The sequence below is a fragment of the Cololabis saira genome, chromosome 20 (genome assembly GCF_033807715.1).
Source record: "Cololabis saira isolate AMF1-May2022 chromosome 20, fColSai1.1, whole genome shotgun sequence".
In the NCBI taxonomy this organism is placed as follows: Eukaryota; Metazoa; Chordata; class Actinopteri; order Beloniformes; family Belonidae; genus Cololabis; species Cololabis saira.
The window spans coordinates 3,849,255-3,875,210 of record NC_084606.1 but is presented as its reverse complement, the minus strand read 5'-3'; the positions used below and the strand labels follow the sequence as shown (position 1 = coordinate 3,875,210).

At 45.6% G+C, this 25,956-nt stretch overlaps 1 protein-coding gene across 1 annotated transcript; it reads right to left on the bottom strand.

The window, feature by feature from the left end:
• Positions 1 to 6,497: 6,497 nt before the first annotated feature.
• On the bottom strand, positions 6,498 to 24,884 carry LOC133420920 (alpha-tectorin-like). Its single transcript, XM_061710803.1, has 13 exons — positions 24,679 to 24,884; positions 23,819 to 24,056; positions 23,528 to 23,687; positions 14,781 to 14,859; positions 14,593 to 14,655; positions 14,251 to 14,450; positions 14,022 to 14,150; positions 13,751 to 13,932; positions 12,670 to 12,818; positions 12,333 to 12,578; positions 12,051 to 12,210; positions 7,967 to 8,092; positions 6,498 to 7,640 (listed from the first exon to the last, which is right to left on the bottom strand). Exons 1-12 carry the CDS (start codon positions 24,882 to 24,884, stop codon positions 7,967 to 7,969), a joined length of 1,938 nt encoding a protein of 645 aa, XP_061566787.1. The 3' UTR covers positions 6,498 to 7,640.
• Positions 24,885 to 25,956: the final 1,072 nt, after the last annotated feature.

Sequence of the window (25,956 nt, the reverse complement as noted above, 5' to 3'; positions counted from 1 at the left end):
ATGATGAGAAGTCAACAGGAAAACCTTTTAAACAAGAAGTTCAAGCAGGTATTGCAAAATCTTTATATTCAAAACCCTGTTGCAAAATTTTTGTGTCACTTTTTAACACTTCAATTAATGCCAAATCACTTCTTAGACACAAGGACGTGTCATGCACGCACGTAAACATGTGCAAGTGCATGACATGCACATGTTGGAAAAAAAGCTGAAAACCCCCTGATAAATAACTTTTACTGTAAAATATAATGGATCATACGCCGCTGCCATGTCGCTGACCAAACCTGAGCTTTGTAACATCTGAGACTAGAAACACAGAAGGGTCTGTTCTGCCTGCATGTTGTTTGGTCTTTCAAAGTGCACAGACCCAAGGACATTCACAGTCTCTCCTATCAAGTCCAGAAGACTACATAAATTCATGTGAATACAGATGGGTTTTATCTGTCTTCCAGTTTCTCATCATCAAGATAGCTCTTTTCACCCTGAGAGGGATTAGTTGTGGCCTACTTACTGAAAAAGATGCAAATGAAAACACCTTCAGTAGATAACAGATGATTGAAGTGAGCTCAACACGTAATCATGAATGAATGAATGAAAGAAAAGTTTTCTTTTTTTTTTTCTCTTATCTGAGCCCGTGTTCAGTCAGTATTTGCACATCAGCGTTCTTTGAGTTTGCAGCAGGTTGCGGTGTGGGCTGGCAGTTTTTCAGTGATTGTTGCTTCACATTCCAGGGCCTTTTATTTATATAGCATCTATTACAACACAAGTTATCTCTAGCATCTTTCTACAGACCCATAACATCCATCCATCCATATTCTATACCCGTTTTATCCTTTGCAGGGTCACGGGGGTCTGCTGGAGCCTATCCCAGTTAATTTTCAGGCAAGAGGCAGGGGTTGCACCCTGGACAGGTTACCAGTCTATCGCAGGGCCACATATATACAAACACATCTATTTGAGCCATCGCTCTAGTGCCTCTCTGGTTTTGTTGTTTTCCCCATGTGTGCTGTATGACATTGGTTGCACCGATGTAATAACATTGTTTTTTTGGATGACCAAAATAAAAAAAAATAAATAAAAATAAAAAACAACAGACATACTCACACTCACACCTACGGGCAATGTATAAAAATGGATTTACCTACCATGCATGTTTTTTGGACTGAGGGAGGAAGCCGGAGTAGCTGGAGGGAACCACGCAAGCATGAGGAAAACATGCAAACTCCACACGGAAAGACCCCCGCCGGGCCAGGGAGTTGAACTGGGAACCTTTTCGTTAGCCACCATGCTGCTCCGACACAAAACATGACCCTATCAATTATTACCATTATTATTACAATGGCAGGTAAAAACTCCCCTAGTGGGAGAAAAACCTTAAGCCAAACACTGGCAAGGAAAAACTCTTTAGGAGGGAAGAAACCTGGACCAGGACCTGGATCATAAGGGGGGACCCTCCTGCCGGAGGCCAGCTAGGCAGAGCAGGAAAGAAGAGAACAGACAGAGAGAATGAAGAACAAAGAGGGCAGAGACACAGACACAATGGTTAGTTGGTGTAGTACAGGGATGACTATATAAACAGATGTAAACAGCAGACACCGAAGCGGTTGGAGGGACTGCAGGTCAGGATGTCAGCAGGCATCTACCAGACATCCATACAGACAGGTGGAAGCAGCAGTGGGATGATCAGAGGGTGGGACTGCAGGTCATCATGCAGCTCCTGAAGCTCTGGCCTGCAAACATGCACAAAAGAGAAAAGGTGGACTCTGGCGTGACATACCAGAGCCCTGCTCAATTCTTGAGATTTAGAAAAAGAACTTGTTACAAATCAAGGATCTTTTGTAAAAATGTGAAAATATTTCCACATGATCTTGGCATGATGCACCAAAATTCAACTATATTTAAACTCTCTTGCCTAAAAACTTTAACTCCAACGTCGGAGCTAAAAGGTTTGATTCCAACTGCGGGACAGAAGGTAACCCAACAGCGTCCGTGGAAAGGTCATTCTCTGCGTTGAAAAGACTGAAAACATACAGTCGGAATAGGACAGATTCAGGACGGCTTTCATCCCTGGCGATCATCTCCATTGAGGCAGAGAGACTTGGGCATCTCTATTGGATATCTCCCTAGAGAGGTGTTCCAGGGATGCCCAACCGGGAGGAGACGCCGGGGAAGACTCGGTGGAGAGACTCTCAGCTGTGTATAATGTATATGTATGTATATATATATATATATATTTATACAGTACAGACCAAAAGTTCAAACAAATGGGGACGTGTGTCCAAATTTCTGGTCTGTACTATATGTGTATATATATATATATATATATATATATATATATATATATATATATATATATATATATATACATACAGTATATATAATGAAGAGATGTTCCAAACTATTCAATCATGAAGTTTTTTTCAAGCTATTTTTTTTAGCTTTTTCTTAAATAAATAAAGACACTGTAGGATTCCTGTGTGTTGCTCATCCAAGATCAAATTATGTTATGCCATTTTATCATGTTTATTCTTTGAGAGGAAAGACTGTGTACCTGCTTGTTCACTCGACGACGATGTCAGGTGAACAAATTAATGCATCAAATAGCTCTAGCAAGGTTTTTTTCATTTTCATTTTTTTCAAGATTACTGGATGAAATTTAGCATTTTTCAGAGTGTGATCTTGATGTGGATATTGCTCAAGACGATGAGAGGTCAACAGGATAACCTTTTAAACGAGAAGTTCAAGCAGCTATTGCTAAATCTTTATATTCAAAGCCCTGTTGCAAAATCATTTTATGTGTCACAGTTCGATTAATGCAAATCACACTGGAAGATCTTCTTAGACACAAGGACGTGTCATGCACGCACGTAAACATGTGCAAGTGCATGACATGCACACGTTAGAAAGCAGGCTGAAAACCCTCTGAGAAATAACTTACTGTATAACATAATAGTTGGTGGTTTCTTTGGGCCTCCAAACGTTGGCCGCTGCAACATTGCTGACCAAACCTGAGCTGCGTAACATCTGAGACAAGAAACACAGAAAGTGTCTGTTCTGCCTGCATGTTGTTTGGTCTTTCAAAGTGCACAGACCCAAAGACATTCACAGTCTCTCGTATCAAGTCCAGAAGACTACATCAGCTCCTGTGAATGCAGATCGTTTTAATCTGTCTTCTAGTAGATGCCACAACAAAGCTTTTATATAATAGCTCTTTTCACTCTGACAGGGATTACTTGTGGCTTATTTACTGAAAAAATGCAAATGAAAATAGATAACTGATGAGTGAAGTGAGCTCAACAGGTAATCTTGAATGAATGAATGAATGAATGAATGAATGAATGAATGAATGAATGAATGAATGAATGAATGAATGAATGAATGAATGAATGAATGAATGAATGAATGGTTTTCTGTGTTTTTTTCTCTTATCTGAGTTCAGTGGCAAGTAAGAACTCCCCTAGTGGGAGAAAAACCTTAAGCCAAACAGTGGCAAGAAAAACTCTCCTTTAGGAGGAAGAAACCTGGACCAGGACCTGGATCATAAGGGGGGACCTTCCTGCCGGAGACTACCTGGGCAGAGCAGGAAAAATGAAAACAGACAGAGAGAATGAAGAACAGAGAAAGGAGAGACACATAGACAATGATAGGTTGGTGCACTACAACGATGTCTATGTAAACAAATGTAGACAGCAGACATTGTGTATGAGGAGAGGAGGGGACTGCAGGTCAGGATGTCAGCAGGCGTCTACCAGACTTCTATACAGACAGGTGGAAGCAGCAGTGGGATGATCAGAGAGGGGGACTGCAGGTCAGCATGTAGCTCCTGAAGCTCAGGGGCCTCATTTATAGTTTGCTTGCGCACAAAACAGGGCCTGAAAATGCGCAAGCCACATTCTACGCAAAGGTTGGGATTTAAAAAGAAAAACTAACCGAAAAATCTGCGTATCCCTACGACAACCCTGACCCTAGGATCTTACTTAAGATATGGAGGAACTGCCTGTCATGGATTGTCCATTAAAAACACCATGTTCAAGCCGACATGCCTTTCTATGAGGAAACAGAGCCTTCGAGGTCACCAGGTTGTTAAGATGTTCCTTGGTGGCAGGGCACTGGGGGTGAAGGAGATCCAGTCTGAATACCTTAAGGCTCTGAATGTTGTAGGGCTTTATTGGTCCGCACACCCCTGCAACATCGCACGGACATCAGGGACAGTGCCTTTGGATTGGCACACCAGGGTGGTGGTCCCCCTCTTTAAGAAGGGAGAAAGGAAGGTGTGCTCCAATAACAGAGGGTTCACATTCCTCAACCTCCCCAGTTGGAAAAGGGTTGATTGCGTCTCTGGGTCATGGATCAGATCGTGCCCCCAGTGGAGTAGTTGAAGTATCTCAGGGTCTTGTTCATGAGTGAAGGAAACAATGATAGGTGGAGGAAGAGACCGCGGGAAAGACCCAGAAAACACAGGGGGGACTTTGTCTCTTAGCTAGCCAGGGAACACCTTGGGATCCCCCCAGATGAGCTCGCTAGGCTAAGGATACTGCCCCCGCGACCCGACCCCAGATAAGCAGACGAAATTGGATATAGTGATTTCCTTCTTATTTTGTTTTATGCATTTTCTTCTGTTGACTAGTGATTTATTTTTGAGGCTATTCTTTCTGTGTTTACCTTACCGTGACTTAATGCTAATTTCAATGAAATAACTGCAAAAAAAAGGAGGATGAACTGGCTAAAAGCACAGAAAATGATATTGTAAAAACAGAAAATGTACACGAGACAAAACAGAAAGAAGCCAAAATATTTTCCTTTTAACTGTAAAATGTTAAAAAGACATTTAAGTTAAATCATTAATAACAGATAGTAACTAAAGACAGAAGGGACATTTGCATCATCAACATTATTCACTTTAAGTACTGAGATCTTGATCTTTTTTTTATTAATTTTGATTTAATTGATCAAAGACAATGAATGTATTTCTTTATTATGAATGTTTGTTTCTTAACCTGACTTCGGACTATTTGAAAAGGTAAAAGACGGCTTGAAACCAACCACCAGTAGAAGTCAAAGCTGTGAAACTTTACACTATGTTTATAGGTAATTTTAATTACTGTTTTGCAATATTAGTTTTGTTGTTTTTTGATGAATTTTAACTATTCTTTTGTTAAACTTTTGAATATTCAACATAATGCCGGTAAATACAGGTATCAGGCTCATTAATCCTCACCCAGCTCTATTCTTTTCCTGTTCTCTCCATGTGGTTGCAGATATTCTCAATTAAATAAAAGGCAGAAATATGTATGATAAACCAGATAAAATGTAAAAACAAAAAAAGAAAACATGTGAGAGGCAACACAAGAAGGAGCAAAACTCTTTGAATTTTACCACCACCTTTTTATTTCTTTTTTTGGTCTTTGGATACAGAACAAACAATAAAAATGATAAAGAAAAGTAAAAGAAGAAGAAACAGTGACATGTTTCAGCTTCAACTGAACTGTAACAGACGCTCCTGTTTCAAAACACCAGAAAATGTAAACTACTGCTAAAAAAAGCACCTGGAAGTTTCTCTGAGAACCTTTCTGAGAAGAAGGACTGAACTTGTGTTCCAGATGAATCATTCAATGATCGTTGCACGACTGCAGATTAAAGTCTTGCTGAGCAGAAAATGTATGTAATAAATTATAAATGTCATCTTATGCAGACGACACCCCACTAAATCTTTCCGGTCTAAAAGTCTGTCCACCTTAAGAAGCTGACAGTTTTGCAGTTCATGCAGCGAGTATCTCTGTCCCTGGACATCAGAACACTCAGCTCTACAGTTTGTGGTTCAGTCTGTTGGACTGAATTGATCTGTACTTAATTCGACTATAATGAACTGGGGCCTCATCTATAAAGCTTGCTTGCGCAGAAAAAGCACCTGAAAGTTGCGGAAGTCGCCATCTACGCAAAGCCTCGGATCTAAAAAGAAAAAACTAACCGAAAAATCTGCGGATCCCTACGGCAACCCTCACCCTCCCGTAAGAATTTACTTAAGACACGGGGAACTGGCGACGCAGGCTGTGAGGTAGTGAAATGAAGCCAGATTCATGTCATACTCTTAATAATGTCATCACATATCACAACATATATCAGACTTATAATAAAATAGCGCTGATCGTGTCCCTCTGTGTGTGAAGCACAGCGTCAGTCAGGACTCTGGTGCTGCTGCAGCCGCGGTGCAGGACACGCCGGGAACCTCCTCGTCACCCACCGCTTTAGGACAGAACAAATGAGGGGGTCCGTAGAGCGTTTATGGGCTCTAAAGGGACACAGATTTTTTTTCATATATATAATGAGTTTAAAGCGCGCGTGAAACCTTTACGTGCGGGTGTAAGCCTAAATTAGGGTTCCGCGTTAAAACGACGCAGAGCCTACGGCGTAGGGTACGCGGCAGACGCGCACCTATGCCGTAGGCTCTGCGTTGGTGTGACGCGGAACCATAAATCAGCTTAAAGCAGCTCTGAGGGGGGAGCGGGGGGTGAAGCGAGGCGGCCGGGCTGTTCTCGCATCGCTTTCGCACAGGGTGTGTTGATGATTTGCAATTACAGGATGAGCCTACTGTTAGTTTTGACTGTAAAAAGTGGGGGGGACAAAAACATGATTTTGAGAAGACGGGGGGACATGTCCCCCCTGCTGCGTCGGGTCACTCACGGCGTTTAGCGCAGCAACGGCATGCTGCCACTCACTCGCTTTATTTCTTGGCCTACTATTTATATACTTTTTCTACTTTTACTGTCACCACCAAATAATTTTTTCCTGTCCTCATCCACAACATCTAGATCTCAGATCTCAGTGAAATTCAGTGGCACCGTGGCTGGACACCCTCTCATTCATTCTGACGCCAAACAGGCTGCAGGAAGCCACTGCGCATGCTCAGCAGGCTCATTCATATTCAAATACTACTTTGCATTACGCTTTTAAGGTAAAAAGTGGGCGTGTAGAGGGCGGGATATGAGGCGGATTCAGCTGCGCAACCTTCCAGCTGGACTGTGATTTATAAAGCGAACATTGCCTGCAAGTATGCGTGCACGCGGTTTTATAGATCCAGATTTTTTTTTGCACCCGGCATTTTCAGCTTTTGGGTGTACGTGCACTTTTAGTATGACTCCTACGCAGTCCATTTTAAATGAGGCCCCTGGTCTGTGTTTACTGTAAAGTGTCCTAAAACTTAGAAGAACCTGTATTACTACCCTTTTTAATAGTTTCACCCTGAACACCAACTTCATAAAAGCTGATTAATATGAAGGTATTGATTAATAGGACGTGATAATCAATCTCATATCTGATTAATATCGGATTCTACCTGGATGTTAGAATGTAGATTTGGTTTAAATCAAATGTAACACACACACTTCCCTTCACCAATTACGACTAAAAGAGATAAAAGAGGGTCTGTGACATGTGTCTGATGACAGTTTGGTCCTGTTCTCATAATTCTGTATCTTTCGTTGCTGCTTTTTGTTGCTTTACGAGTTAACAAAACGTCATGGCAGCAGCAGGATCTGAGCTCTTCCTTTCACACGTCCGTGATCAGGATCAGGACCAGACACAAGTCGGGGATCTAGACGGGGGTCGGTAGCCTGTCAGTCAGTCCGTATCACCGTGGTAACCACCTGTGAAGACAGTCAGATGAAAATGTGACAATACAAACCCTCCAGTCTTCTTCAAATCTCTCTGGCTTCTTTTCAATCACTCAGCTTCCTCATCCTCCTTTTCTGTGACTATAAACCCATTGTTGTCCCTGATCTGTGACTGTCAGGCTGCAATAATGATTATAATCATCTTATCTGAACCACGCATGCTTTTGTCTGATTTTACAGCTCAGGTCAGTCTGGTCTTCTTGAAGCATACAAAAACCACTGAAAGTCAGCAGCACACAAAACGAATAAACGTCATTACAAGTTGTTGCACAACGATGTCACCACCAGCAGAGACTCACCTATTTAATCCATCCCATGCTGATGAAGGCGGGAGCCTCAGCTCTGCGAGTTGACCTGGCGTATCTGGATCTTGACAAGGCAGATCTGCGCTTTCTATTCTTACCATGAACTTTCCCAGAACAATCCTGGAAGTTAGAGATGGAGAGACTTTAGACGACAAACATTGATTCTTTTATTTGGAGTGAAACTGCTGACATTAAAACTTGGCCATTTGTGTCCTTTAGTTTAACTTTTATTATATTCTGGATCTTGATAATTAAACAATATCCAGACCCACTTATACACTAACACGCAGGAGCCACTGCTGCCACTAGGGGGCGCTGTAGTACAAGAACGACCTCAGTAAACAAGATTCGGGGAGAATGAAGGTTGCCTGACTTCATCTGTCGCAGCTGAGCCCTTCATGTGTTCACTGATGCCTTCACTACAACTTTAAAGGTGCACACAATGAAGTCATTTAAACGGGACCTATTATGAAAACCAGGTTTTTTCTTGCTTTAACTTATATAAAGTGTTTTTTTCTTACTTTAACATATATAAAGTGGTCTCCCCTCAGCCTGCCAACTCAGAGAAGGAGGAAAGCAACCAGATTCTGCAGTGTCTGTACAGCCGCCCAGATGAGCCGTCCAGTCTGATGTGGCTTCTACGAGCCGTTCAGATTCTGCTCCCTTTCGTTACGTAACCAAAATGCAAACCACGGCCACAACTAAATACCGTGTCCTAACTGCATGCGAGCGTCCGACTATCGTAGCACTGCGTGACATCGGACGCTCTCTGTCCATCTCCCTCCAGCTGCTGCCACTTTATTGAGATGTTTGTAGTGAAATGAGGAGGAATCATAGAGATAACTTCTCATTTCAACTAACTGGATCAGCCGTTCCTCATCCGTGACTGTTTCCTACAGCGCTTTCAATCGGCTTTCAACGCGAGCGACAGGAAGGAAATAGAAACAGGGCGTCCGACAAATGTTCAGCTCAAAACGTTGCGCTGCTTCGCGCTGCATCGTGCTGCGTCGCGCTGCGTCGTGCTGCGTCGTGCTGCGTTGTGCTGCGTCGTGCTGCGTCGCTCGCGGCCAGTTAGGACAGTCCAATAGAAAATAAAGCAATGGAATTGATTTTGTCGCATTCAGTTTGGACAGTCCAAACTGTCCCAGCCCAAACTTACAACTTATACAGTACAAAGTTCTTCATAGAATACACTATACAGGACAAAGGATGTTCCAGATGGGCTTTGTCACTTCTAATATCTGTTCACAGTGCACAGAAAATACCCCTGATAATTATATGCATGCTCTCTGGTTTTGTACACCGGTACAGAGGTTCTGGACGGCGATTTGTGAGGATTTATCCACATGGATCAACTACAGAATCCCAGTGTGCCCCACGATATGTGTATTAGGTCACTTGGGAGATATTCAAATGGAATCTAACTGGATACACCAGGTTCTCACTGCCTTATGTATCGCAAAGAAAACCATTCTAGTGAATTGGAAACAAAAGTCCAATTTATGTATTAACCACGTTAGGAATCTTTTATCAGACCATATCAGTAGTGAGATAATGTCTACCTCCACTGAACAACATTCGGCTGAATTGCATTCTCTCTGCCCCCGATTATAGGCTTCATTACCTAGTGGGGGAGAGGGGGTGGTGATCTCATGGCCTTTGGGGTTGGGGGTCGGCTTAGGGGGTCTGGGGTGTGGGCCTCTGGTGGCCCCTGGGGGGGGCTCGGGCGGGGGGCTGTGGCTAGGGCATCTCCGGTTTTCCCGGGGGGGGCTGGGCCGTGGGCGTGGGGGTCCTGCTCGGAGGGCCCGGCCCTGCCTGGGTGGGGGGTGGCTGTCTGTGCTGGGGGGCATTGCTGCCTTGGTGCTCCTTCGCTGGGTGGGGGCCGCATGCCCCTGTGTCTGTGGGGACTCCGTGACCTTTGGGGTGTCCGCCGGAGTGGCCCCGGGGGGGGTGGGGCCGGGGCCGGGGATCGGGCCTCCCCTGGCCGGGGGGTGCGCGGGCGGGCGCAGCGGCGGGGTGGCACCATTCCCAGGTGTCTATGTCTTATGTTGTTAGTATGAATCGGGGGATGTTGGACCAGTTCCCCCTCCGTCTGGGGGCTCCGGCAGCGCCGCGGGCGCCCGTGGAGGTACGGTGGGGCCCGCCTCGGAGGGCCAGCCCCCATCAATTGGATGGCCGGTGGGGGAGCGTGGGTTTCCTTCCAGGGCTGGCTCTGCTGGTCCTGCCTCCTGGCTTCGGCCTCTGCTCCCCCTCCTTCCCCCCCTTACACGATGCATACGCACATAGGACAAAGGGGCGGGGGTCCGGGTCGTGGGGGGCATTGTCCCGTGTGGCCCGGCACTCCCCCACACCTCGCTGGCCGTGGGTTGCCTCCTTCCTACCTCTCACCTCTGTGGGGTTGCTGGTGGCCTGGGTTCCGGGTTCTTCCTGGTCGGCCCCCGGTCTCACGGGTGGCGGGGTTGCTCCCCCACTATAGATACACTTCAGGTGGAGCTTTGTTTGGTTTATTACACACACACACACACACACACACACACACACACACACACACACACACACACACACACACACACACACACACACACACACACACACACACACACACACACACACACATACCCACATACATACACATAGCCTATCGGTGAGTTCGTTGGTGGCTGAATAGCCCTATCCTGGATCCACAAACCCTACTGCAGGTAGGGGCACGTAAATGTGGTGGTGGTGGCGGTAACAGCAACCGCAGGTGTATTCCTCCTGAGTTTTCTCTCCTGTCTCCTGGCTGTCCGATCCTCCTCCAGCAGGCGAGTGCCATCCTGGCACAGCTGACGCCAGGTGTTACGATCAGCAGCCACAGCTTCCAGGGTCTCAGGTCTGATTTTACACTTCAGCTGGTCTTTATAACGCTTCTTCTGCCCTCCAGCTGAGCGACGACCATGGTGTAGCTGGCCGTATAGCACTTTGCGAGGCAGGCGGTCTGAGGGCATCCTTACTACGTGGCCCAGCCATCGTAGTTGGTGCTGGGTGATCGTGGCCTCAATACTCTCTACAGTTGGTTTTTGAGAGTATTTCGGAATGAGGCACGCGATCACGCCACGTAATCCCCAGGATGCGCTGAAGGCAGCGTATGTGAAACTGTTCTAGCGCCTTGATGTGGCGGCTGTAGGTTACCCAGGCTTCACAGCTGTACAGGAGGGTAGTGAGGCAGATGGCTTGATAGAGACACACGCATGATCATATACATACACGCACACACACACACACACACACACACACACACACACACACACACACACACACACACATAGACATACACACTGGCTTGTTCACCTGCATGCTTGCTCTGTAGTTTTTGGGGTTAGTTAGCGGTGGCTTAGCTCAGACTGTGATTAAGGTTGATTGCTGCTTGTGTTTTGGTCGGCTCCGTGTGCTTGACGTGTGCCTCCGTGTGTTCCTGCTTCCTGGATTGGCAGTGGATGTCACCCCGCCCCCACCCCAAAAAAAAAAAAAAAAGTATCACTGGGTTTGTATGTATATATTTATGTATGTATGTGTATGCATATGTAGTGGTATATATGTATATATATTAAATATAGCAATAATGCACATATATATATGCCTTTGGTTTTTACCTGCATGGTATCAATCATTAATATGTGTGTAGACAAGGAGGAGTAAAAAAAGAAAAAGTTTGGACAGTCCAATATAAAATAAAGCAATTAGAGTAAATGGAAAGACTTGGTGGGGAATTGTGAGGAAAGAGTCAGATCCTCCAACTATTGTCTTTGGCTGGAACCTGAATCATCTTCTGTTGGACGTGAAACAGATTTCTGGGCAGATTTGCTACTTTTGTGCTGCTGTCAGTTTTAAATGTTTGATTTGAAAAGTCTGTAATCTGTAACAGAGTGATATATCTCCAGTAATCATCTGAAAGGGGATCCAGCTCCCCCGTCTGTAGAAAACCCCTCAGATGAACGTAGTTGGAGCATTATTCAACGTTTCAAGACACAGTCTGGTTCAGTCTGTCATTTAAGCAGAATTAAACCACCAAGTTTAGAAGATTTGCAGCGAGGCGTACCGGCACGCAGTTGTTGGCTTTGATGCACAAGTGGAGTTCGCAGTGCAGGTAGATCTCACCAGAGCTGTCCGTGAACTCAAACATGCTGAAAGAGAAATAGTTGGAAGGTCCTTCTCCGTTTCCCTCCACCTGCACCGTCGGGTCGGCTTTGTTTGCACAGCTGTCCAAAAACAAGAAAATACACTTTCGTCAGCAGTGGCCGACAGCGAGCAGAAAGATCGTCCATGAATCCGCCCCTAGGGAGTCTCAGCGCAGCAGCTGCCTCTTCAGAACACGACTCACCCGTCCTGGACCAGGTCGTATTTCAGACTGCTATTGGACATTTGCTGGCCGGTGGCCCAGCAGGAGTCGGTCACAATGACGATCATGTTTGCATCCAACCCTTCGCTCGTCAGCTCCACCCAGATCCTCTCGTCCAGCATCACCTCGGTGTCGGAGTCCACAGCTTGTGTGCGTTCGGCGTCCGTGTAGGCTTTCATCGTCACCGTGTAACTAAAAGCCTCAGATCTGACCACCTTGGACATGGAGCTACAGAGCAAACACAAGCACAACGTCAGCCCGTCGGCCTCACAGACCAGCCAACAACAGAATTAGAACCAAACCAGCAGCCAGGACACACCTGTCCTTGATTTTGAAGCCCATAGTCCTGACATCTGGTTGAGCGTGGACGCAGGAGACGTCCATCTTCAACTGGTTGTGGCGATTGATGACATCAGAGCTGGTCTGGGTTTTGATGGTGTTCTTGTACACCACTTGGCCGTTGTCTTCCTGCAGGATCACATATAGATGTTTAAGTGAAGGGGATCAGTTATGTTTCCACCTCCGTCATGTTGAATTTATCTATCTGTTAACAGTCTGTAATGAACTTGGAGCCGCTTTGTGACGACACAGATGTAGAAGCCACCTGCAGCCACTAGAGGGCCCCAGAGCTTCATTTAAATATTCAGTATTCGGCTATATTTGAGACTAACTATTATAGTCTTGTTCTATAGCTGCAACTATGACTACTGACTCTAACACACTAGAGTTTACACTACCTAGAGATTTACCAACACCAGCTAGAGGTTTACTAAACACTAACTATAGGCTTTACTAAACAGAAAGGTTTTAAGTTTAGTATTAAAGGTGGAGGTGGTGTCAGCCTCCTTAACCCAGATTGGAAGTTGGTTCCATAGTAATGGTGCCTGATAGCAGAACGCCCGCCCTCCAAATCTACATTTGGATACTCTAGGAACTACGAGTAAACCTGCACTCTGAGAACGGAGAGCTCTGCCAGGAACATAAGGCACTATCAGGTCTTGTAAATAATGCGGAGCTAAGCCGTTTTGGGTTTTATATGCAAGTAATACTAGGGTATTAGTAATACTAATACACTAGGGGAGTTTTTACCTGCCATTGTTTATGTAATAATTGCTCAGGGGTTCATGTTCTAGGTCTCTGGAAAGCGTCTAGAGACAAATTCTGTTGTATTAGACGCTATACAAATAAAATTGAATTGAATTGAATTGTGCTGGCGTAGCTAGTGCCAGCAGGATTTATGTTATCTGGGTTTAATTTTGTAGCTCAGCTTGAATGTTAAAGTTGTACGGATCCCTAAATGCGACAACCAACATGACTGCAAACATCTGTAGATCCTAAAGTGGAGGAGCCAGAGAAGAATCCCAGCTGTGGCTGCAGGAGACTGTGGAGAGGGAACCCACCGCCACCTCCGTCCCGCAGTTGTCGTTGTCGAAGCTGAAGGTCACCATGTGGCTCTCGTCCATCTCACCAGTGCACGCTGGGTCGTTGAGGTGTAAGGTGGAGTAGCTGAAACCTTTCTCCTCCAGGAGGCAATTCACCAGAGAGACTGAAGCAGAGTCACCTGTGCAGACCGTCGGATCACCTGAACATGAGAATATTGTGTTAAAAGAACAGTTCAATGTTGTTCTCCAATCCCTCGCTCCTGTTTGGTCGTTATAAAAGCTGCATTACCCAGAGTGTCTGACTCTCTGTAACTGGAGGCAAAAATGGCTCTACAGAGGCAGGTGGGGCTATCGCTGACCAGTCCGCAGAACTCATGATCACTGCAGGGACTGTCTTCACAAGAGATCTGAGGCGGAGCTGCAGGGGGCACAAAGTTAGTTCAATCACGTTACTAATTATAACATGAATAAAAGGGAAAAGACGGATATGAGTTTTGATGCAGATGGCTTAGTCTTACAGCACTGCTCGTTGGACCTCCATTCCCCCAGTTGGATGTTCATCAGGCTGCAGGCTTTGGCGTAGGCCTCCAGGAACTGACACATGAGGCCATCCTCATCAGGATATTTACACATGGTTTCACTGCAGGCAGTTATGTAGGGGTCTGGGGTGACGGCGGCGTGACAAGAAGAGAAGGGTTCATTCATCAGGATGTAGCAGCTGCTCCAACAGAGAAGATGAGAAAGAATGTGAGGTTTATCTTCCATCTGATGTCACATGACCCAACACCTGATTAATAGGAAAATGTAGATCAGATCTTCACATAGACCGAGTGTCCTGCTGTCTGGAAGAATCTGCTCACCGTTCAGATATCATGGTACAGTCGACTGTCGGGTCAGGGGTTTGTGCGTACGGAGTCTCACAGCTAAGGGGCGACAAACACCAGGAAATCAGGACCGCCTCAGTTCTGGTTGTTTTCATACCACACACACTGTATTTCTGCAAATCATTGATCAGACAGCGTCAGAGTCGCTCAGAGGGACATGGTACCTGCCGGACTCGGTCTGGTTGCTTGAAGTTTCTTTGTCTTCGCCTCCACACAAACCACCTGGTAGATACTTATTTATTCCTGAAATAGTAAAGGAAAGAACGTGTCAGAAGAGCACGAACATTCAGACTCACTACGGAGCCTTCTTCCTAAAATCGATTTAATTAGAGTCTGGGTCTCTCAGTATAAACCTGAAGTGCTTACATTTTCTAAAACATGGCTGAATAGTAAAATCAGCGATAATGAGATCAAACTGGACAACTACATGCATTATAGAGCTGACAGGGGCACCAGAGGAGGAGGTGTGGCTATTTATGTTTCCTTACACTTTATCTCTGAACTTGAAACTCTTAAATTACCCCCATCATTTTTTGAGTGCATTTTTGTTAAGTTAAAACTTCATGAAAATAAGCATCTCATAATCAGCAGCATCTATAGACCTCCACCTGTCCACCCTGACTCAACCCAATGCATCCTATCAACTCTTACCTCACTTGAACACTTTTGTGAGACGATCATAATAGGCGACTTCAATTCAACCTGGCTGGACCGTTCATCTTCCACTGATACACTCATCAACAAGCGTTTCAGGAACTCAGTAGAAGATACAAGAGTACACAGGTCTGCAGATATTGGAAGTGACCACTATCTTGTGTGCTCAAGAATCAAGCTGAAACTGAAGAAAAAACCAAAGGAAAATAAAGACACCAGAGTGAAGTATGACACCGCAAAACTGAAAAAGGAAAACATCTTGAAGACCTTTGCCCTCAGCCTAAGAAACCGGTACGAAGTCCTTGAGGAGGAAGAGCAGGGAGAAGTTGGAGATGAAGAGGTGGATCGTGACGCCCGAATAATGGAGAAGGCTTACAGGGAAGTGGCTGACGCAGTCTTGGGAAGACCCCAGAAAAAGAAGAACCCATGGATCGACGAAGAATCGTGGAGACTTGTGGAACAAGGGGATGCCATAAACAAGAAAATCCTGGGTACACATTCTGAAAGACTAAAAAACCAGCTAAGAAAGAAGTACGCAGAGAAGAACAGAGAGGTTAAGAGAAGCATCAAAGCAGACAAGAGGAAATGGATGGAAAACATTGCAAGTGAAGCTGAAAACGCTGCAAGGAAACAACACATGAAGACGCTGTACGGGCTAACAAGAACACTGTGCAACGAGAGACCCAGGCAGAGCACAGCAGTGCTAGACAGGGATGGGAACCTCATTAGCGGAAGAGAGGCAATAAAACTGAGATAGACAGAACACTTCAGGGAGGTCTTGAACAGAGCCAAGCCAATAAATCCAACAACTAAAGAGGATGAATGCAAGTTCAAAAACGAAATTGAAGAAATCACAATTGATGAACCAACACTGAGCGAAGTCAGAGAGACGATAAAGACTACAGAATGGGAAAGCACCGGGAATCGATAACATCACAGCTGAGCTGTTGAAGGCAGATGTAGAGTTCTCAGCAAGGAAAGTCCATCAACTGTTGGGAAAGATATGGAGAAATGGGAAGATACCAACAAACTGGAAGAGGGGCCTCATTATCAAGATAGCAAAGAAGGGTAATCAGAATCAGAATCAGGAATCAGAATCAGGTCTATTAGGTCAGCTTAGAAAACGGTTTTTGACTTTGGATACACCGGCGGCGACACAATGGTATTGTGCGCCTGTTTTTCAAAGGGTAACAATGGGATAGGGGGGGGAGGAGCCCAGAGCTGCTCTCAGCCAAAATGTCCTTGATGTTATCAGGCAGCTCGGTACAGTTCTGGGAGGGAGGTGTTCATGGGAGAGGGGGAGGGTTAAGTGGGGGGCAGAGTCGTCTTGTTTACATTCCTCCAGGGAGATTGTGACTGGAGAGGCCTACCAAGCCGTTCCGTCAAGGGCAAATTATAGGATCAACAATTTCTTGAAAGCAGGTAGCCCAGTAATTTTCCGTCTGCCTTTCAGTCTCTGGTTCATCAATGGCAACTCCAATCAGACGAATTTGTGATCAATTCCCGCCAAGCCGAGTAGCCAGCTTCTCCAAGGTGTTCTCCATCTTGCCAATAAGCTCAAAGACCGCCGCTAGCCTGCGATTCTGTTCAAGAATCGCATCTAGCTTGTGGCCTTGCTCTACCAGCGTTAAAGTTTGAGTGCGGATTCCCGTGCTCTTTCCGTCAGCAGCATCGGGCAGCTCAGAGAAGGGCAGAACGGCTGCCACTAACTTACGCGATTGTCGATAGGCCAGGAAAATCCCCACTCCAATTAGAAGAAATCCTGCTATCAAAAATCCAATTATGAAGGCGTCTTCAACGTCCTCGACGGTCAAGATCTTGAGGCACAACGGCTTCCAATTTTTGTAGGAATCCATTCTGTAACCAGCAAAAAAAGGGGCAGGAGGGCTCCCTAACCCCCTAACTTCTCGTTGCAAAAATTTGGTCAATTGTGCTGAGAGACCAATTAATCAATTCCATGGTTGTAGAGTTTTCGGAGGAGTGGAAATGAGAGGCTCTGAAAAACGACAGGACAAAAGCAGGCAGGGAAGGTTGATAAGGGAGAGGAGCAGAAAAAGCGTCCGCCTTCGCTGAAAGCCGGAAGAAGAAGAGAATCTTAAGGAGTGCAAGGATTCGAGAAGCATAACCCTGCTGTCAGTAGTAGGAAAAGTACTCAGAAGAATTATTGTGGATCGCATAAGAAATGGAATCGACTGCAGACTCAGGAAAGAACAAGCAGGATACAGGACAGGTAGGGGAACAACTGAGCAAGTATTCATACTGCGAAACATCATCGAACAGGTTAATAAGTGGCAAGCAACACTATTCATTAATTTTGTAGACTTCGAAAAGGCTTTTGACCCCATCCATCATGAAAGCCTGTGGATCATAATGAGGAAGTAAGGAATCCCGGAGAAGATTGTGAGAATGGTCCAATCGTTCTATGAAGGCTTCCAGTGTGCAGTGGAAGACAGAGGAGAAATATGCTTTTAAGGTTCAACCTTAAAACCGGCGTGAAACAGGGATGCTACATGTCTGGCTTCTTGTTCTTAATAGTAATGGATTGGATAATGCGTCGGACAGTAAAAAAAAGGAGAAAATGGAATTTGCTGGAAGCTGACATCAAAACTTGACGACCTGGACTTCGCGGAAGACGTAGCATTGCTCTCCTCCACAAAACGACATATGCAGAGTAAAACAACACAGGTGAACGAAGAGGCCAAGCAAGTAGGACTCAGGATCAATACACAAAAAAACAAAAACTATGAGGATTCACGCAATAAATCAGGAGAAAATCCAAATCAATGGGCAAGACATCGAGGAAGTAGACCAGTTCACCTATTTAGGAGCCACAGTTTGTAAAGAGGGAGGCGGAATGAAGGACCTAAAGAATAGACTATCGAAAGCGAGAGGAGCATTTGACAGACTTGGGAAGACCTGGAGCTCTAACAGCATCACCAGAAGAACAAAGCTGAAGTTGTACAAGACACTAGTAGTACCAGTATTACTATACGGATGTGAGACCTGGAAAATGAACAAAGAATAGAACAAGGCTGTCGACGTATTTCATAATAGATGCCTACGAAGAATACTCCGAATAAGTTGGCAGGATCACATCAGTAATATACAACTGCTGGAAAGAGCTGATATGAGACCACTCAGCAATGAGGTGAAGTTGCGAAGATGGAAGATGATCGGACACATACTGCGGCAGGACCACAACAACGACTGCAACATAGCAATGACTTGGGCACCAGAAAGGAAGAGAAGACAGGGAAGACCAAAGACCATCTAGAGACATTTTTAATCAGCATTTCTCCTCTGTAGGTAACTCCCTTGTGTTTGTTCCATCTGCAGCTTCCATCTCCCCATCTGGCTCTCCATGTAGAAGCTCTTGTTTTTTCTTTCAGAAAGATACATCCTACTGAAGTTCAGAGTGCAATCAATGAATTGAAGAATGACTGTGGATCTGCTAATCAGCTAATTTAATACAAAATGTATTAAATTAGCAGCCCATATCTTACTGTATCCCCTATGTTACTTATACAACCTTTCCTTATTAACTTGTTTCCACTCCTGTAAAAGTCGCCTAAAACGCTTATCCAAGACATACCCAAAGTAAATTGAAAGCTGTTCTTGAACCGTTTGAAGTACATGGATGGTTTTGGTCTCTTTCGAAAGGTAACACTGAAGTTTTTCCCCCAACTGTCACAATCACTGTAACTGCTACTAGCATTGAGAGTCACAACTCTGTGGAGCCGTGCATTCCTGCAGCGCTCAGTAGTGAAGACTTTATGAGCTTCTTTAACAGTAAAATCACGAGAATTAGAGAAGAAATCAACCAGCCAGTTGTAGGTGTTTCTTCAGCTTTAGCTTCAGCTTCCCTGGGCTCTGACTTGACTCTAGACTGTTTCGATCCTATAGACCTCCCTGAGCTGACCTCACTCGTCAATAGTGATTCTTAACCATAGGGCGGTTAGAGCGCCACCTAGTGGGCCGCAAAAAGAATTCTGTTTTGTACGTGTGAGCCGCGGGGGCCGCCGGACTACATAGCAAATCCCGACCAAATGAGGAGAAGAAGACACTCACCGAGCTGTACGTGTAATAGTAAGAGAAATGGTGTGTATTTAGAGGGAAAATCCTTCATTTTGCACAGAGTACGTTTAGATCCACCAGGATCAGGGATCGATTACTTGGGTCTGCGCCGACCAGCGGGGAGATCGAGCGCGGCGTGATCATTTATCCCTACGCGTCCCCGCGGCCGGGGAGGTCGGTGCCGCTCGGGCGGCGGCTCCGTCGTTACTGCTGAAGGATTGTAGATGCGTGGGCTGACGTGTCTGCTGGACTGGACTGTTCAGGCTTTCGCAAAAGCATCGGAAAGTGACTCGGCTGCAGCGGCCAGAGCTGCGGGCTCTGGCCGTCGCAGCTGATCAGGCTCGGATGAAACCCGACACGCGCAGTCCTGACAACTTATTAATGTAAAAACTTAAAGTAAAATCAAACTAAGTTTTGTCCCCGCTCTATTTTTAAATATGCACACTTGTGTGTGTGTGTTGTAAGGCGGCGCTCCGTGTGTGTTTTAAATCCAGTAATGACACACACAAAACTGAGGGTGCGCCTTTCCACACGGCGCCTGATAGGTCGTCAAAATATGGTAATTAGCTTGACTCTATAAATAGAGATGAAAAGCGTAACAGGTGGAAAGGGAAGTTCAACCCAGAATGGACGGATTCATCCTGGTTCAGTCTTCCCACTGGGACAAAACCAGTGTCTCATACGTTCAGAGACCGTGGCGTTCAAAGTGCGAAAGTGAAACACCACTGAAACAAAACACAATGTTTTTCATCAAACATATCCACTCAAGTCTGAACTGAAGTCACAGAAAATAAACTGACAATCTTAAAACATCCTGCCCATGTTTGGGTCCAGATACAGCTGTGAGGCAGCTTTCTCCACAGTGAACATAATTAAAACTAAATATCGTTTCAGGCTCAACAATGAACACCTTTAAATGGATATGAGAACCTGACACCATCCAGCCCAGATTTAAGTTCTGACACCATCCAACCCAGATTTAAGTTCTGACACCATCCAGCCCAGATTTAAGTTCTGACACCATCCAGCCCAGATTTAAAGTCCTGACAGGAGAAGTTAGAGCTCAGTTCTCTCACTGAACGACAGAAAGTGGGGGCATAAGATTATAAGAGGGGAAGAAAGAAAAACTACAAAACTGTTCAATTGTTAAGATGTGTTTATATTCATTTATTATAAAAATGTGTTGAGACAATTAACAAAGAAAAGGGGAAATTCAAACTGCTGGTAGAGAAATAAAACAAGATAGCATTTGAAAAATAAAATAAAATCTATTTTATTTTTAAGAGAAAAAAATATGTTTAATTCAAGTTACACATCTTAAGTGGCAAATTTGTACTTTTTTTAATATAACAGTCAGATGCAGATGTTGATACAACTATGAGGCTACTTGAATATATATATATATATATATATATATTATGATGTTCTGGACCTTCGCTTGAGTACATTTTCTCTAAATGGACCTCTTAAAGTTTTAGTTGAATACCCCTGCTATACAGTGTTAATATTTAATGGGCCCCAAGGTCAGAAAGGTTAAGAACCCCTGTGTTAGACCCATCCCAACTCGACTATTCAAAAATGTTTTTTCTCTTATTGGTGCGACAATACTGGACCAGATCAACTTATCCCTAAGTTTAGGATATGTACCACAGGTTTTCAAAGTTGCAGTAATTAAACCTTTACTTAAAAAACCTTCTCTTGACCCAGAGCTAATTAGCTAATTATAGGCCAATTTCCAACCTTCCATTTGTATCTAAAATTCTGGAAAAGGCAGTTTCAAGCCAGTTATGTCACTATTTGTATAGAAATGATCTGTTTGAAGTCTTTCAGTCAGGGTTCAGAATGCATCATAGCACAGACGACCTCGACTTTGCAGACGACCTGGCTCTCCTCTCACACACCCACCAACAAATGCAGGAAAAAATGACCACGATTGCAGAAACAACAGCAAACGTCGGGTTGAACATCCACAAAAGGAAAAGCAAGGTCCTGAAAGTCAACGCTACCAACCTAGCCCCTATCATACTGGAAGGCAGCGCCCTGGAGGAAGTTGACCGCTTTACCTAACTGGGCAGCATCATCGATCTTCAGGGCGGAACTGATGCGGATGTGAGATGCAGAATAGGAAAAGCAAGAGCCACTTTTCTGGCACTTAAAGGACATCTCCAGGAAAACCAAAATCCGCATCTTCAACAGCAATGTCAAATCGATTCTGCTATATGGAGCTGAGACGTGGCAAATCATCAACACCATCACCAACAAGATCCAGACGTTCATCAACTGTTGTCTGAGACACATACTGAGGATCCACTGGCCAGACAAGATCAGAAATGAAGACCTGTGGCAACAAACAAACCAGAAGCCTGCTAGTACAGAAACCCTCCAGAGAAAATGGAGATGGATAGGCCAAACACTACGGAAACCAGCGCACAACACCACCAGACATGCCCTGTCCTGGAACCCGCAGGGAAAAAACGACGTCCAAGAAACTCATGGCACAGAGACCTGCAGGCTGACATGGAGGCCATGGGAAAGACCTGGAACCAGCTAGAAAAGATCGCTGAGGACCAAAGTGCCTGGAGGACACTTGTCGGCGCCCCAGGAGGAATGATAGGCATAGGCAAGTAAAAAATATTTACGTAAGTACGTAAATATCACAATATATTACTGAAAACAATATTTTGTCTCCATGCCAGTCCGGTTTCAGATCAAATTTCTCAACAACAACAGCTCTTCTAAAATTCACAAATGATAAATTTACAGCTTCTGAAAATGGTAAACTGACTGTTGCAATATTTCTGGATCTCACTAAAGTTTTTGACATTGTTGATCACTACCTTCTACTGGACAAACTTTACTCGCTTGCTATCATATCTCCATAACAGATGTCAGTGCGTTAACCTTAATGGAATCCGATCCAAATACGCAATTGTTGAGAAGGGAGTACCACAAGGCTCATCCCTTGGACCACTCCTTTTCTTAATTTTTATTAATGACCTCCCAAAAACCTGCTCCAACTGTCAAATACATTTATACGCAGATGACACAGTAATATATACATCCGGTAATAATACATCAGTAATTGAGAGATCCTTACAAAGTGAATTTTCAACTGTTCAGAATTTGCCATTATCAAATAAACTCTTGTTAAACAAAAATAAATCATGTTTAATGTTGTTTGGTACCAGATTAGGCCTTGGAAATAACGCAGATCTCAATATTCTTTTTAACGATGGCTCACCCCTTGAACAGGTGACCTCATTCAAACACCTCGGCCTCTGGATCGACCCATTACTTACTTTCAAACATCATATTGAGTCCCTCACAACTAAACTACATCGCAACCTAGGCATCCTTTACTGTTCAATAAACTTTTTCACTACAAACAAGGAAAATAATTGTCACACAACTGTTATTATCCCATTTTAGATTATGCTGATGTTGTTTACCAGAACACTTATGAATCACATCTTCAACCTCTCAATGTCATTTACCACAGTCTCTGTAGATTTGTCTTAATGTGCCCGTACCGACCTCACCACTGCTCCATGTATCAATCATTAAACTGGTTTAATTAGCTCAAGAAGACAACACCACTGGCTCCAACTCATATTCAAACGTATCCACTTTAGTTATCCATCTTACTTACTTACAATATTTGATTCCATATACATCCTCATATTCTCTCAGACACACCCAGCAACCCTTCCTTTTCGTTCCTTTGACATTTAAAGCAATTGGCAGACGTGCTTTTAAGTTCAAAGCCCCATCAGACTGGAACAACTTACTCATCAATATAAGAGAACTCAATTCATTACATCTCTTTAAAAACTCACTATTCTCCAATCTCAATTAGCCATGTAGTTGCCTCTAATGGTATTGCCTTCTCATTTTATTTTTATTTTTAATTATTTATTTTTTAATACATAATGTATCTATTTCTTCATATATTGTATAATAATGATTACATACTATTGTTGTTCTTGGTGTGTGGGCGGGTTTGTGTGTGAGAGCCTTATGTATTATGTATGTTGTATGTGACTGTTTTGTACTGTGTATGTATGTTTTATGTTGGACCCCCTCGAAAATGAGGTGATTCATCTCAAGGGGCTATCCGTTAATAAAAATGTATTATATCACTAAAGTAAATCATATGTCCTGAATGACAGCTTTAACTTGATACCTGTAGTTTGCAGCTGCGCAGTGTTTCCATCAAAGAACAGAGTAACATATATGTCAGTGCCCAGTTCCAGCTTGGCAGTGACTCCAGCTTCGGTCTTGGAGAGTTCAACACCACCATGTTTCTCGAATGAGCTGGTGAGAGTCACCACTGAACCGCCCACCTGCATCACAGTGGAGGTGAAAGAATGAGTTCACAAATGTGACCGTGTGGAACGATGAGAGCAGAGAACATGAGGAGGATTTCTGATAAGACCCCGGTCTGGATGCAGGACTGTGCTCGTAGACGGCTCACCTTGACTCTCCCACCTTGTTCCAGGAGAACCGTAATATCAGTGTCTTTCAGTGTCACACTGTCCAGAAAGCTCACATCTGTGCGACGCCGGTCCTTGTAGCTGGCCAGAACTTCAAAATCTGTGTAGGATTCTTTATCTGACATCAGAGAGTACGTGCAGCGATCCTTCACAGAGGTGACGTCGCCGTGGACGTCGATCACAGTGGGTCCGGTCAAAGTGCAGATGTTCGGTCGGCACCTGATGGAGAAGGAGCACAAACATCATGAGCTGCTGTTGAGGGACGTGTCCACCAGGAGGTTCTATCTCCCTGAAAACAGGGACCATCAGCAGCTTTATATGAGCAAGTACTTTATTTGTTCCTGTAGCAGGGCGAGTGCTACGGGGGCCCGACCGACAGGATAGAGAGGACACGGAGTTTTGTGCAGAACCCTTTTTATTTAATCCAGCCTCACACCCAGGACACACGTGCACAAGCACCACGACCAGCAGCAGCAGCTTCTCTGTCTCTCCCTTATAAGGCTGGCAGGGTGGAGAGATTGACGGGCCACACCTGTGTCCCGTCAGCCTGAGTGGCTGCAGCTCCTCCACCCTGCCACACACCCCCAACGCCAAACTCGCGTCGGGGTCCGTCCGGCCGAGCCTACTCCCCCCACGCCCCCTCGGAGCGGGAGAGGAAGCCCGGAACCGCCGTTTACGCCCCCGGGCCTTCCTGGCCCCGTCGGGAGGCCGCCCTCGGCGTCCGGCCGACCAGCGGGAACGGTCGGGGGGGTCGTCCTCGGCGACGGGCCGACCGCCGAGAAAGCCGCTCTCGGGACCGGGCCGATGGTGGCCTCGGGCCAGACGGTGTGTCCAGGACCACCCCTCCTCCGTGACGCGGACCCGCGCCGGCCACTGGTCCGCCTCCAGGACCCCCTCCTCCACGGCGCAGCCCTGCTCTGGAGCTGGTGTCACCAGGACCGCCTGATCCGTAACGCCGCCCTGCTGCGGCTGCTGGTCCGACTCCGACTCCGCCCCCGACTCCGCCCCCGACTCCGCCCCCGACTCCACCTCCGCCTCGGGAGCCATCGCCTGGCGACCTGCAGCCACTGCCTCCCGACCGGTCGGCTGCAGCCCCGCCAGCCCCTCCCGCGCTGCTGCGGCGAACCTCCGGCGTGGCGCAGGGGTGGGTCGCTCCGCGGCCACGAGCGCTTCCAGCCTCGCCAGCTGCTGCTCGCCCTGGTCACGGAGCAGGGCGGCCAGGTCCGCCATCGCATGGGCGAGCGCTAGCGATGCGTGGGTCGGGGTTTTTCCAACCCGCGGGTCCCGCATTAATGAGAAAATATGACCCGCCCCATCCCGCACCGCACCACCATATCTATTTGCACAACCCGCCCCAACCCGCACCCGCCGGTATTAATACACGATTACACGTTAAATGTGCCTCTGAATAAGGCGTTTATTCCGTCTCACTCTCACAAAGGTGAAAACAGGCTTTACAGTGCACTGGAAACTGCAACAAATTCAAATCTTAAGGCTGGTAAATAAACAATAAATAAATCCAAGAATAAAATTAGGTTTTTGTGGCTATTTGCAATAAACTGAATAACGGAACATAGGCTATTAACCACATTAATCTAACCAAGGCATTGTCATTCAATGTGCACTGTGCAAAAAAAGAATTGCATCAACTGTGCCGGGGTTTAGTCTGTTTCGCCTGGACTCGAGCACCCGGCCGGCTGAGCTGAAGGTGCGCTCGCTCGATGCACTTGTTGCAGGGATGCAGAGAATCATTCTGGCCACCTTTCCAAGAGGGAAGACCTGTGAGTCTGTGACTGAGACTCACAGAAATTTAAAAGGTCATTCCCATAGCGCTGCACCTCGTCTTTCTGGTCATCTTTTTCACCATTATCCTCCCACTCGCTGAACGCAGCCAGTTTTCTTTTGGCTCTTTCGGCGTCCTTTCGGCAACACCGCCGGGGGGGCGCAGACTCGGCGCAGGTGGATCAGAGTCGGCGGCGAGTGGGCGCAGACTCGCCGCAGAGCAGCGCGCATATTCGTTGCAAGTTGCTTGGCGACCGACAAAAGGTTTTTCCGGTCTGGCGCCGTTTTCCAATTCATTGTGTATGTGCTGCCGCTGCGCAAGAGCGCAGGGTTTTGC